The sequence below is a fragment of the Corvus brachyrhynchos genome, unplaced genomic scaffold, assembly GCF_000691975.1.
Source record: "Corvus brachyrhynchos isolate BGI_N302 unplaced genomic scaffold, ASM69197v1 scaffold5, whole genome shotgun sequence".
NCBI lineage: Eukaryota > Metazoa > Chordata > Aves > Passeriformes > Corvidae > Corvus > Corvus brachyrhynchos.
Window position 1 is genome coordinate 875,503 of NW_008238321.1, and position 14,821 is coordinate 890,323.

At 39.0% G+C, this 14,821-nt stretch overlaps 1 protein-coding gene across 25 annotated transcripts in view; it reads left to right on the plus strand.

The window, feature by feature from the left end:
- The window catches only part of RBFOX1 (RNA binding protein, fox-1 homolog 1), a 1,116,883-nt gene that overhangs the window by 843,761 nt on the left and 258,301 nt on the right, over positions 1-14,821 (plus strand). The window contains exon 1 of one of the 25 annotated variants that reach the window (XM_008633367.2): positions 8,206-8,802. The exons of 21 other annotated variants lie outside the window; for them this stretch is intronic. In XM_008633367.2, coding sequence (XP_008631589.1) covers positions 8,659-8,802 — 144 coding nt within the window. In that variant the 5' untranslated portion in view covers positions 8,206-8,658. Of the gene's footprint in view, positions 1-8,205; positions 8,803-14,821 lie in introns of those variants that run through there. 3 more of the 25 variants (XM_017733910.1, XM_017733916.1, XM_017733915.1) reach the window with 3 other exon arrangements.

Genomic DNA, 14,821 nt, shown 5'->3' on the forward strand with positions numbered 1-14,821 from the left:
CCTTTTACAGCTGGCATAAGCATAGTTGGAATAAACAAGGTTTAAGGCTTTCTTTCTATTTGTGAGGGTGTTTCTGCTTGTCATGACTGGGAGATTCTTGGAAGTCAGAGGGAAGTTGGCCTGTGTGCAAGTGCTGCTTGTTCTGCTGGTGCTTATGCTGAGGAGCAGCTGTAGCAAACCTGCTTCTCTCGGGTGTGTCCAACCTATTTCTGGTACAAAACACTGAGCACAACATTTTGTACATTCTGTTGTGCACATGCTTTATTTCCTGGAAATCACTTTGCAGGGGAGGTGAAGGCCCCATCCAAAGTGAAACATTGTTCAATGCTTGAGTAGAGGAGTCTGGTCATAGCTTTGGGACATTGATTATTGAGAAGGGTCTTAGAGAAACTAAGGAATATCAGGTGATCTGTGTGTAAATGTCCAACAAGAGTAGATTTTAATGCTGAGTCTTGGATGGTCTGAACCCTGGAGGATGAGAAACTTGAGCTTTATGCTGAAAGCAGATGTGGTGATAGTGCCAAAAAACAGCAGAGGGGAAAAGAAGAGGGAATTCAGTGTTTCTGGTGTGAATTTTGTTGCATTAAGAAAGGCTAGAGAGGAAGGGTTTACAAGTAGGAGAGGACAAGGATGGCCACCATAACAAGGGAGAGTTGATTAGTGTTGATGAAAGCAAGCAGCTTCGAGAAAATACTGTAAATGAATTTTCAGACTCTAGTTAGTAGCTGAGGAAAAGGAAGACTCAGTAGTGTGGAGTGTGACACCTTATCAATTGAAGTAGGAAAAGATGAAAAAAAAGGCCAATTAGAGTGTGAAGAGAGGAGAGAGCTGATGCTGGACTCGTGAACAGAGAGAGGTTAGTTACACTAATGAAACAATTGGAAATGCAGTATGGAAAGGACAGGATCCCTGGAGGATTGAGGGGAAATTGAAGTTAGGAAAAAAAAAAAAAAAAGGCAACTGCTTCGTTCAAAATTGGTGAATAAACTGGAATAAAAAGAAAGGAGACAATATTTACTCTGTATATAAAATTGAACTTTCTCACATGGTACTTCTGTCTCTATCTCAAACTAAACAAGCCTTTGTAGGCAGCTTTGTATCAGTTTAATATGCAAAACTCCTTCCATGCCAAAGCTTGTCATTCTGCAAGGGTTGGAGAGAGCCAAAATTCCTGTCTAAAAAAAAAAAAATATATATATATATAGAACCAAACCAACCTTCTCTGCCTAGATTCTGGCACAGGAGTGAGATTGGGTCATGGCATCAGATATCTTTCTTCTGGAATGGGATTTTGGAGAGTGTATAGCTGCTTACCTTAGCCATGGTAGTGCTTCAATATAAACTGGAGCATAAAGCTGAAAACCTCTCAATTTTAGCTCTCCTGAGTCATATCTTTATCTCTTTGGGTGAAGCTGGGTATTTAACTAGAACCTGTCAGGCTTGGTCATAAGAATTTGAAGCTTCAGTTAAAATTCAGATTGAAAGCCAAAAGAAAGAACTAGAGATGAAGAAGTCATTGAGCTAAATTTGAAAGTGACTTAGCCCATGTTATGGAGTAGGACCAGAATGATGAGGAGTGTTTTGAGTTTTGCTGGTCGGTGATGATAAACAAAGTCCTTGAGGGAGCTGCACGGGAATCCTTTGCTGCACTGGAGGGATCCTGCACTCTGGGGAGTGGGCAGGCTGTAAGCAAAGGACAGGAGAAGCAGAGATAAGGAGGATTTCTTGGTTCCATACATAAGCATGTTAATATTTAGCTGTTTTACATTAAAATGAGTCCAGCATTGAGAGCCAAGTATGGTGGATCTAGATTCAGTCAGAATATATGAGGGATGGCCAGATGTAGACAGAATAATAAAAGAAGTGATTTCACTGTAGAAGGAAACTGTGCTGATGTCCAGTTAATTTAATTCCTACAGAAAAAAAAATGCAACCTTTACATAATAGCATAATTAATCTATCACTTATTCTCCTTCTGAGATTTGACATCCTTTTAATTTTTAAGAGATTAATAATATTTCATAAAAAACCTTCTTGATCAAGATGTGTTTGTGCTGTCCTACTATGTATTCTTACAATTACATTTGATGGTACTTTGGTTATTTTGACTTTTATTGCTGTCACATGGAAACAAGCTCTAAATTTAGGTGCTCCTGCAGCTTATTTTGCTCTCCAAGTTAAATTCTTTCCTTGTGAATTTATAACAGCAGCAAAGTGTGAGATACGGTGATAAAAACTAAGGAACCAAAAAAAAAAAAAGTGGGGCAAACTTTTGTGGATTAATGAATTAGTGTGAAAATTTTAATTTAAAGTAAGTGTTGTATACGTGAACAAAATCAAGTGTAGTGCTGCAAGTAATTTGTGTGTATATAAAATAAGAAAACACAATTTTGTATGAAAACAAATCTAAGTGAAACATGTGCAGTATGTCCTCATTGTCAAATGCTCTCTTTCTCCTGTCTGATACTTGACAAACTGCCACAAGTGGAAATAGTGAAAAGTAGGCTTTGTCACTTCAGGTCCACCTGTACACTTCTTTTCTGAGTAGTTTGTAGCCCTTCCATTCGATGGACTGAAGCTTAACAAGGTGTACACAGTTTTCTGTGGTTAATATTCCTTAATTTTTTAGATTACTTTAAAAAAAAAATCCTGAGTTTTTAAATTTCATCCAAAGTTCATTTTCTAAGGATCATATTGTCACATCTTCTTATCTGGACTTGTGGAAAAACCTTGTAGGGCAAGGCTACACGTGACACACCTGTCATCTTTGTAAGATTGTGATATGAAGAATAACCTAAATGGTAATTATTAAACTGGACACCTGTGTTCAAGGGGTTCTTTTCTGATGCAGGCTTGTACCAGTGTGTCAGACCTAAAGAATCTCTGTAAGTACCTGTTTGTAAAAGTTGATTTGGTGTTGTGACAGTAATGCATGGGGGGTGTGAGCACCCTGTGCTTCTCAAAAGGACATGTTGTAGTGTCTGCATTGCCTTGTGCTCAGGGCGGTGAGAGTGGGATTGCTAGAGGATTTTTGCTGCACCAATTTCCTTTTCATCTTTTTGGGTCTGCCTATGTCCCTGCTTCTCGAGTTTAGAGGTAACAGTTTAGATAAAGCTATTTGGGTATTTTTATTTTTATTTTTTTTTTTTTTCTCCCCCCGACCATGTAATGGCACATCACCTTAAACTTTCCTAAATCAGGGCTGCTGCACCCACTGCCTCCTGCTCTGCCCAGCGCGGCCCTTCCTTTGTCGTGGCCATGGTTCCTGTGCCACGGGCTGAGCTGCGCTTCCCCAGACCTTTTGCCCCTTCAGGCATCAGCTACGCTGCCTTTCCAAAGTGTGCCCGCCGAGTCTCGGTGCCGATGTGGCGTAAGCAGCTGACGGGAGCGCAGCGCGGAGAGCGGGGCGATGGCGATCCCGAAGGAGCTGGCGGCGCTCGGGGTCGCGCTGCTGGGGCAGCCGCAGGCTCCCGCTGTGGAGGCAGCGGTGTCCCCAGGGAACGCCGGCGAGTTCCCCGCGGGTGCGGAGCGGCAGGCTGTGTCCGGGCGCTGGAAGGAGCCGTGTGCCCTGGAATGAGCCGTGTCTCCGCTAGATGGAGCGCCCGGAACGGCGGAGCGGGAGCGCTCCCGGCCCGGCCCCGCTGCGGGACCCGCTCCGCGCACCCGAGCTGCCTCCAGGGCTTAAAGCGCGCTCGTTTCCCTGCCCGCAGGCTCCCTACAGAATGTCCCCAGAGCAGGGAGATCACCCTGCTGACGAGCGCACACGTTCTGCTCGGCGCTGCCCCTAACTCTGTAAAGGCTGAACATTTTATTTATCTTGTTCCCTTCCCCTGCCTCGAGCACGTTGGTGGGAATAAAGGCTCCTGGCTGCTTCTGTTGTGAAAAATCTAGAGTTAATGCTGATTGCTTGTGAAACGTGTGTTGGGTGGTGCTGAAGAGGTTAACTCCGTGCTACAGGGGCTTTGGAGATATTGGGTATGAAGTACTGGAGAAGTCAATGGATGTAACACCGTGCTTAATAGAAACAGAAAATTAGTGATTCTTACTTGCCTGAGGTAAGCATGAGCCTCTGTAATGTTCTGATCTTTGTGCAAAAACCTAGTAAAGAAGAGCAATCTTAACATATACCTGATATTAGAAACAGGGATAGTCATGACAAGAAAATACCACTGGAAGGATAAGACGTTGCCTTTTAGTTTACAAGAATACAGGGAAACCCTTTGATTTAATATTTTTGATAAAACAGTATTAAAAAAAATCTGTGATGTTTCCCCGCTTTATTTTAAAAAGACTTAGTATATCTACAGAAAATAGAATACTATGTGAAATACAGGCAGAGATATTGATAATTGATAGTAATTTATCAAAATACGTTACTGATGTATTCGATTTTACAATGTGCTGGTTTTCCTGGTTTTAAGTCCTGGGAATTATTTTTTTCACATGGTGTTAGATAAGGAGGGTTTAGAGAAAGGGCTGCTCTACTATTAGATTCTCTGCCACTTGCCTGAATTCTTTTTGTACCGCATCAACCACTTTATAAAGTAGAGAAGAAGATACATTCTTCACATGGAGCGTTTAATATGCAGTCATAATTAATTTTTTCTAACGCTTGATGTCTGGAGGCATACAATACTTGGAATACTGCATAGATCCTTTGTGTGAACTTCTTAATGTAGCCTACTACTGAGATGAGCTTGAAGTGTAAAATGGTGTGTGGTGTTGCAGGTGATGTGTTTGAGCCTTCTTTTACTTGATGGAAATGGTTTGACTATTAGATAGTCTGCTGTGGTAATTCCAAATGTTAACTTCTAGGTCAAAGGTCTGGAAACTCAAAATTTGGACATAAGTTTTAAGTTGACTACCAGGTCACAGCAAACGGAGTGGTTGATTTTAAATGGAACGCGTTACGTTAAATAAACAGATGCATTGCAAATATAAGTGGGTTTGGATTTGTAAGTCAGCTGTGTGAGAAGCACTGCTGGTCCTTCTTGCTTTGTTTTGGAGCTTCTTTGCTTTTGTGTTTTCATTGGCATATTCAGGATTGATCCAGGCTTTGCTGTTGGCATTTTTGAAAGGGTATTCTCAATGCGTGCGGGGAGAAGGTGTCTGTCTGCAAGTTCTCTACCTGTGCCATAAGCCACGACATGGACAACCCAAAGAGGCTGGAGGAGGGAGTGTTGACTCCCATGGCGGTGTAGTAGGCATTGGATCTCAGATGGATCCGTTATTAGTGTGGCAGAAGGTTTTATCTACTAGAATGTTTCTAGGAACTCCCACAGAGGCTGATGTGGGCAGTGTAGATGACTGGCCTCTTTGTTTTATGTAAAATGTTGGTATTTGTTGTTAATTGATAGGTACTTGATAATATCAGCCGCTGAGCCTGGGGTGAGTTCAGTTCCTGACCCAACAGGGCCGAACTGAGGCAGCTGGGAAATGTCATGTGCTGTAGGCGAAGTGGCCTTTGCAATTGCACTCACTGGCTGCAGTAGAATAAAGGAAAAATCGAGTTGTTAATAATTTGCAGATGAGGTGTTGCTGGGGTCTGTGCTGTTCTGTGGGATTGCATGCTGCTGTTACAGGGACGCTGTCCCTGTGCAGGGGGATGGAAGGTCAGGCTGTGTACAGGCATTCATGTCCCTTTGGCACAGCTGTAGTGGCACTTAGGGTATATATAGCCATAACTGGGACTGTGGGGGTGATTAATGGGCTGGGTTAGGGACAAAAGTGTGTGTAAACAAGGAAATGGCTTTAAAGAAGAGACATTGATTTTGTATTTATAAAAATAAAACACATTTTGTTACCTTTTTTCTTTTTAGACATAATGACAAGTTATCCTTGGAAGGGATGAAAATTGGTAATGACTTTCCCCTGCATTTCTTGAAGCAGTGTATATCAGGCTAAAGAATTATGTTTCTTTTTTAGGTCTCTTACACTACTGAATTATGTATGTTTATTGTTTCTCTGTGTACAGATGATTTGGATAGTTTAGATACTGCTGTTGTTTTAATAATATAATTATGTAAATGTAAAGAATACACACTATTTGTGGGTCATATTTTTCTGACTTCAAATTGGGTGAAAATAAAGGATAAAAGGCTGGTGAAAAATTCACTTTTACAATTACTGTTAGCTACACTGCCAGTGCTAAATTCTCTTGAAGTAATTGTTCAACACACTGCCTTTAAGAATTTAATCTGTTTTATGGATGTCCTTTTAGCTGTAAAATAGTGCAACAGACAGAAGAAGCTTTGCTTGACCATCACCATGTTCCAGAACTTCACTTTGGGAAATTGGATAGACTTATATAGTTCCAAACTGTTTGGCTAGGAAGCATGCTGCCTTTGATTTTGACATAATGTAAAAGGAGTTGGTTACCTTACATAACGTATTTGTTTTTCATTAAACATGCTGATAAGGTCTCATTAAAGTACCATGTATTATTTATGGTATTTCATATGAAACTGAACTGAGGGGGAACTTCTCTCAGCTTAGGGCATTTGCAGAATAACAGCCTTTCTGTGCTAGAAAAAAAAATAAAAAGAATGAAGAAAAGCATGACATACTCCTGTCAGAACAGGAGACTGCTTAAGGCACAGAGAAAGAATGAAAAAAGGAGAAAGGGCACAGAGAGGGTTCATTTCTCCTCCTCCTCACTTGCTCTTGCTCTGTGGCATGAGGGGTTTTTTGTTTGGTGGTTTGGGGTTTTTGTTTGGTTTTTTTGGTGTTTTTTTTTCTTTTTTTTTGGTGATTAAATAATCTGGGCTGTTCTAGTAGATGAGTCCGTGATAAACTGCAAAAGCATGGATGTGTCCTAAGCCAAACCCAATTTCTGTATTGTAAGTTTGTGCATGACTCTTTTGGTGTTGATTCCCGAGTTATGAATGCATTGCTTTTGTTGCATTGACTGCTTTTGAGAAAGAAAATTACATAATAACTGATTCTGCTGGAAAATTTTCAGTTTTGCATGAAGAAGACTTAGTGGATCTAAATCAGTCTCTGAGGCTTGTGTGGGTGCAGGTATGTGTGTGCACATGTAGAATGAAAAAGAAATTATTTTTTTTTAATGTAGCACCTGAGTTGCAGTGACGTGTTTTGATTCTGTTTCCAGTTAAGCGAGGACTATTATTTGTTTTTAAGGGTAGATCTTATATCAAACCAGTTATGCTGTTGATGAAATAGACTTCTCTTGTATGTGGGTTATTTGTTTATTGTTGTTAGTATTAAACTCTAGATCTCAGATGTGTTTTTGTGGGAATTAGATATCCTATAAAATAGGCTATTTTCAAATCTTCTGCAGAGTCCTTTTGAAAGGAACCCCTTCGAAACCTCAGGTGGTTCTTTGAGGTTTGACCTTCTTTCCTGATGAATTAATATTTAATTCATTTGTCAAATTCTAATTAAAAATAGTAATATTTTCTGTTATACTTGAGTTGTATCTCATGAAAAAAAAGCCCTGTAATATAGGACCTCAAGGACAAGCTGTAGTATAAATTATTTGATTTGCAGGTCACATCCTACTTTATTACATAAAGACTAACTAGATCTCCTAATGAATAATTATTACTCCATAAAATAAAGGGGGGGGGGGGGGAAAAAAAAACTTGCACTTGAGGTATCGTTCTCAAAGAAGAAAGTAAACACTAAATTCTGAAAATTGCAAATGTAATTTTTCCATGTAACCTGATAGGGCAGTCCTTGATAATAGATTGACTAGCTGTCAAATAAATTTGTAATTTTAGATGAGATGGGCTTTAGACCAATTTTAAGATTGAGTCTATCCAAGTGTGCTCCCCTCCTCCAGTAAAGTAGACACAGTATGCCACAGAATTCTGTTTCATTCCCAGTGTTTCTGCTGCAGTGGTTACACAGCTCCTGCTCAGTTTCATTGTAATGCTTTTATAGGCTTCTCTGGGAAACTGGATAGTGAATGAAATGTAGATATAAAATTAATTTGTAATTTAAAAAATCATTTGCTGATAGCACTGTGTATTTGCTGGAATCTTCCTGGCTAGCCAAGATTCTTTCCCTTTCCTACTTTGTGCTTCATACTTCTGTTCTTAGAAGGGGAAAGCCCTTTTCCAGTCAGGTGTGAGTCCTGGGAGGGGGGGGAAGTGTGTGAGTGTGTCTGTGTGCATGCAGAATCATAACAGGCATTCAGTCCCAGCTGGGCAATGACACTAATTGCCCAGATCTCATGGATGCCTGTGATGCAGCACGCTCACTTTCTCTCCTTTCCTATCCTCTCCAGGGATTTTTAAAATGCAGTATTTGAATTTTGGTGAGTGGTAAAGACCCTGCCCTAGGACCCATTTGACAAATGAGAAGCTGTGCAGCATCAGCACCAGCCGACTGAGCCTCACTGAGTCTCTCTCTCTCTCCTAGTCAGCAGCTACTGTTGTGAGACAAGCTTCAGCTCTCTGTCATTGAGGAAGTTCCATTTGCTCATCAATAGGCTGCAGGCTGTGTCTTCTTTTTTTCCTCTCTGTTAAAAATTCGTAGTTTAAACCTACCAAGTTGCCTTAGCTGACAAACGAATGTAGGGGTTTGGCGCTGGGGAGAGGAGAGGCATTCGAGAAACACCGTTTCTTATTTAAATCATCAAAAGGGAAAAAAAAAAACCAACCCGTAGTGACAAGATAGGGCAAACGTGCTTGCATGCAAGCCCCCTCACTTGTTCTACGTAGACTTCAGAGCAACACCATGCAGCATCCCCTTACGGGTGCAACCTGCGTGGCACTGCCGAATGTGGGCATGTGTCCCCAGCTCTCCTGTGCCTTGACTTTTATGTACTTACAGCAGGTAAGTTTGCTTAACTTTTTCTTTTCCTTGCAGTGCTTGCTTTGTCAGCATCGTTTGGGGGATTTGCAGTCGGGGAGGTATTTTTTGTGTGAATAGACTGTATAAATGTCTCCCACCCTGTGGAGCGAGTGTTGTGCCTGCACTTAAGAATGTGAGAGTGAGTAGAAAATATGTTTTAACAGAGCATCAAGCCTTTGCATATCTTTTGGTGTTTTGGTGCTGGTTTATTTTATTTTTTTTGCAGTGTCTCCATTGGTGCTGTTTATAGATATTTAACACGGTACTGTCTGCGTTTCTCGTGGATACTGTAGCAGAGTTTCAGCCATAAAGGACTGCTCTTTATTCACTTGCAGGCATAAATTATACTTCTAATGTAAATGTGCCCAATGGCAATTTTGTTTAAGCCTTCTTTGAAGACAGGAATTTTAAGGCTGTGTTGAAACGTGCTGCTGATTAAAGCCAAGCTGATTTTTGCTTCACCAGGAAAAAGATGATTTATAAGGATATATCTGTGCAGAATACTTCTATCATTGAAGTATATTGGACTGGGTTTAAAAAAAATGTTTGGGTATCAGCACAACAATACCCATTTCTAGTAAATTTTTAATTTTTTTTTTTAGTTTCATTTCGGTTTTGCTTAGAGGATTTTTTTTTAAGTATTTCGCCCCCCTCTCTCTTCTGAAAGCATTTACTATTTGGTACCCCCTCTCTGCTGTAATGTCAAATAACTGGATAATAACACATTTTTTTTAACTGGTATTTTGGAATCATCTTTGTATTCTACTCTATTTTATAACTGAATCCACCATTACAGAGTCATCTAGTAAGTATGTAGAGCCAAGACAGAAATATGTTATCATGCAAAAATGATTAATACTGTTTATTCTGTTACTTCTGTTGAAACTTCAGGAGGAAAAATATTCTTGTGCCTACAAAGAGGGGCATTTCTTCCAACTTCCACTGCAATAGTTTCTTTGCATATTGACTTCCCTGAAAGTCTCTAACTTTATTTCTGCATTCACAAATGCCTGAAAGATGTTATACGGTATTTCTTTTTGTTTCTAAAGAATAGATAAAATAGATTTAAAGCTTATTTTTATTCGAGAACATTTATTTTCCTGTTACTGCTGAAAGAAGAGAGGTCCAGTATTTTCAGGATATAAAACCTTCTGTAGGTTTTTTTTCTTGTGTAGTGTAGTATAAACCATTTCTGACTTCCAGCTTGGGAGTGCATAATAACAGATCCTTGCATGCGCCCTACATTATCCATGCATGTGGGAGGGATTCATATGTCTGCAATTAAAATTTGCATCAGATAAATATGATGCGTTTAAATTTCAGTAATTTGCATGCTGTAACTAAAATGTACGATCTTGGTAGTTCTGTATTCTGGGTCTGTTTTGGGAATGGCATTTATAGATCAGCTTTAATGATCCAGCGTGACTTGTGCACTTAGTGGTTATATACAAAATGTACTCCTGTGTTTTGTTCTGGATTTGTTTTTTTGAGTTTGACAAAGAGCAATTTCTATGTTAAAGATAGAGCTTTTGAAAGGAAAAATGGGAATTAAGGTGAGAGGTCAACATGGCCACACAAGGAGCTGATGAAGGATAACATAAAGATGAGGTTGGGTGCTCTAATAACCTTCCTCAGTGAGATATTGCAGTATCATTATGCAAACACATCTATAGCATGGCACTGCTTTAACGTTTACGAAGCTGTGCAACTCTAATGAATACTTTAGAACAGGGAATTCAATTGCATCTATTCCGTTCAAGGGAAAGATGAGAAGTGGTTGCTAATGCACTTTACAAAGCGCTATATCTAGCGGATAATTTTTAACTCTTTAAGTGGATTAACTGCTACACTTAAAGTATTTTTTTTTAAAGTGTTTGCTTTCTCATCTCCTTAATCCTATTGTCAGTTTAGAATCATTCTGCCTGTACTAATCACAGTTATATAATAGGTTGAAAAGTCTGCTAAATTTGTGATGAAAATTGTGGCAGGTTCAAAATTCTGTGCTTGTTGCTTCTTTTGAATGATGGTTGGCGTTTTAGTTATTCTGAATTCCTAGAGAGTCAGGTAATCACGTTCTTAATTCAGATATTATCTCTTATTTTATGTATTTAAGTATTTCTTTAGAAACAATGCTACTTTATCTCAAAATTATCCAGGCAGAGAGGACTGAGTTGACATCACCTGCAAAGCCAACGTAATGTGGTTCTGGTTTTAAACAGTAAAGGAATAGAAAGTCGTTTGTTTTTGAAAAAACATTAGTAAACTTTCACCATGACAATATACTTGGGTTTTTTTCTATTTTTCCCCTATCTGATAGTGTAGAGCAAACCTACAAAAATACTTGGTTTGTATGTTTAGTGCAAATATCACTATTTCAGTGAAACTGTAAATGTTTTTCTCTCTCTATGAAGTTGTCTATCGATCTTAAATACAGGTAACCTAAAAGCTTTATGTGGCAACTTAATAACTAGTGAATCCTCCCTGCCTGTGCAACCTGTGACCAGCAGTAAATAGACATTATGTGAAGCTGTCAAGTTTGGTTTTTTTCTCTAAAAATTGCACCTGAGATATATCTGCTCACTTGCACCTCAGTTAAAATGAACTCAGACATCTGTATAACAACTGAGCTCTCTCTTGGTAAACTTTGCTGCCTATTTAGAACTTATGAAAATATTTTTTTTTTTTTTTATTTTTGCGTGTCTGCATTGGTATTCTGTCATGTGTAAGTTTTACACTTGGATATAAGCCTTTCTTGAAAGACTGAAAGGCATTATTACGTTCTTCTCAAGATGGGTAAGGCAATCTTTGTCAGTAAATGCTTATTTATCCTCCTAGCCACGAGGATAGTGGTTTTCTGTGGAGCTGTATTAATCATTTGGGAAAACCTATTTTGGTAGTCATTGAAAATTGGCCATTATTTATTTGTGAAAGTGACATCGCTTGGCCAGTTTGTGTAGTGTAAATGGATAAACTGATTTCCACAGTGTACTATAGAATGCTCTACTACTTTTTCCAGGGTTAGAAACTTGATTATTTGCTCTGATATCTTTCACTTTACGTGTGTGTAATGTTTTAAGAGCCAAGTGAGGAACAGAATATTTTTTTTAAACAGTTTATGCATGGAGGATGCTTTACCTAAAAATATTTTGGGCTTTACTCTTGAAAATAAAGTTGAAAATAAACAAAGAACAGAGGCCTAGATCATGTTATAGATTAACTCTTGATAAGATGTTCACTTGAAAAAGCCAACAGAAACTGAAGAATGCTTCTGAGGTAGTTATTTGAAATGGTCTGAAATGATGTGGACACTTTCTTAATAAGATAGTTCTAACTATGGAAATCCAGAGTGAGTTTTCAAAGAGCATCAAAACCGAAATGACTGTGTCAGTGGCAGCAATGAACAGAGGGAGAACGTGGGGCTTGGCCTTGGAAGTTTTCACTGAGTCACTGTAAGGACAGGGTCAGCTGGTAAAGTGTGGATGCATGTGGGTAAGAATTTTCTTTAGTGTCAATATTTAGAGATACAGGAGAAGGGAACTTGGATTTGTAGCACACCCTATCCTTTGGTAACATTTTATGGGGTTAGAAACAGCTGCATCTATTTTCTTTTCTTCCCCTTAATATGACACATCAATGCAAAACCCAATTTCTGACCACACATTTATATCAAATGCTGGCCTGAAGTAATTTTTGCAGCAAAATGTTGACCGCTGGTAAATTGGGATTTCGGGTCTATTAATGGAGGCTTAGTTCTGTTAACTGGTGTTTTCCCATGGTCTGTGTTTTCCTGGTTATTCTGTTGGTGGTAACAAAACGAACTCTTGTTTTGAAACATCACAGAATATTCCATGTCATAGTGTACAGTGCTGCTGTCATTATTTTAAAATTGGTAATTTTTTTTTTTCTGTTTAATGATGATAGATGTGCTTTGTTTTAAATAGTGAAGTGGTTTGTACAAAGGGTAATTCCTCTTAAATGGAGCAATTGCTCATAGTGGACATTCACAGATCGAAAACAATTGAACTGAAACTTCAATATCAACCTTTTCTGTCTTTAACAAAGTAGTTCATGGTACAGCTCTCATACCAATGACGAAAAGAATCCACCATGAAAACAAAGCAGAAACCAACAAAACCTCCATCTCTACCCCAGCTATTCCATTACTGCTTACATGGTAAATTAGTGTAATTTTATTTGGGCCTTAAGCATTATGACTACGGAGAAAAGCTGAATTCCCCTCTCAGTTACTTATGTCATGCTTCTGGATCTGATGATTTATAGGGGTCTGAAAGACTTTTTATCACATTCTTTCTTCATGGCTTAATTCAACGTTGATTTATTTGGTAGCATTTTCAATTGATGTAGTCAATAGTGTCAATAATGGAATAAGGATTAGAACAGATTATCTTTGTGCTAAAATTGTGTAAAGAATTGGATGGATGAACAATTCAAACAATTCCCAGATACAGTTTAACTTTTTTTAATAGAGCAAAAGCACATCAATTGCTGAATGCCACCATTGCAGTTACAGTTCTAAGTATCTGGTTTTTGCATTTAATACTTCGGTGACTCTTCAAAGGTTCAGGTATGTCAGTTGAATTCAATAACCAATGTTTTATGGTGAGACTGTTTAAACCAATCATAAGGACATGGCCTTTCTTTGCCTAGTGCATTTATAGTACTCACTCACTCTGTGGCTCTCCTGTAAAATCAGTTAATCTGACTTTAGTTCTTGAAAATTTTAAGCATCTGTTAGTTTACAAATTGGAGTCCTTGCACGATTTTGTTCCTCTCTCTGCTATTTCATGGAAATTTTCAGGTGAGAACGTACAACCTCTGCTTATGACTGCGTGAGTGCACGGACGTCCACAGTACTAATGCTCACTCACCATCTGTTTTTCTTACAGCTGGGCCTTGAGTAATTGTCCAGTAGCTGATGGACTGAGGGTAGGCAATATTTTCAGGGTTTTCTGATTCATTTAACTGGCTTCGCTGCCCCAAGAGAAACATAGTACTTGTTTATTCATATGTGTAGGCTAAAAGCCTGTGCTATGTCAGACAAATTATGGTACTCTGTTAAAACAAAAAAGGAGCTGCTGTCCTACAGACCATATCCTGTGGTTGCATTTGTACCTAAGGGGACACTGTGGCACTCTTAGGGAATTTTAGTGTATCAATGAAACAGACCTCAAAAGGTGGGAGTGCAGCTGTTGCATCCAGGAGTGCTGTTAATGCGGATTTCAGGAATAATGTCTTGCTGTTTAACCAATCAGGATAAATAAGATCATTTGGTATTCACCAGTAAACTCAGAAGCTGATACTTGAGACTCCACCTGTGATTGAAGCCCAATTTCCATGTTTACATATCTTTTGTCTCCCAAGAGCTTCTCTGTTGTTTTCCAGAGGCTAATGAGAAGTGGCTTAGAGATCAAGTGCTGTAGCAGCTCTCATTCTGAATAAGAGCTAGTTTGGGGCATTTAACTCTAGCCTTGTCAAACAAGGTCAGTCACTTACAAAAGCGAGAGGAAGTGCTTCAGTGAAGTACTCCCCTCTTTAAATACTAGAAGGAGGGGGGAAAAAAAAACCCAACCAAAAAAAAAGAAAACCAACTCCAGACACAAAAACCCCTCAACGAACCAGAAGAATCTGTTAAGAAGGTTATCTGCTGCTTTGGACTATAAGAGCAAGAGCAGTTGCAAAGGACCTTCCATGTGGTGGGAGCAGGTGAATATTTTTGGCTTAGAACCATTGGTTTTTCTAAGTGACCTCTTTGAACATTTTCAATCACTTTATCTGAAAAGGGATGGCTGGATATTCTGTTGTGAGCTATTTGAAAGTTGTCCCCATTCACTAATATTTGCTAAGTATGTATATGGATGGGTATTTTCTGAAAAAAAAAAATATGTGGTGTGGTATTTTATACCAAGGAAAGCGTGTGGTGGTTATGTAAGCAGGGGTTTTTCTCAAGGCAGCCAGTAGATATTTCAGTTTGTTTTGATTT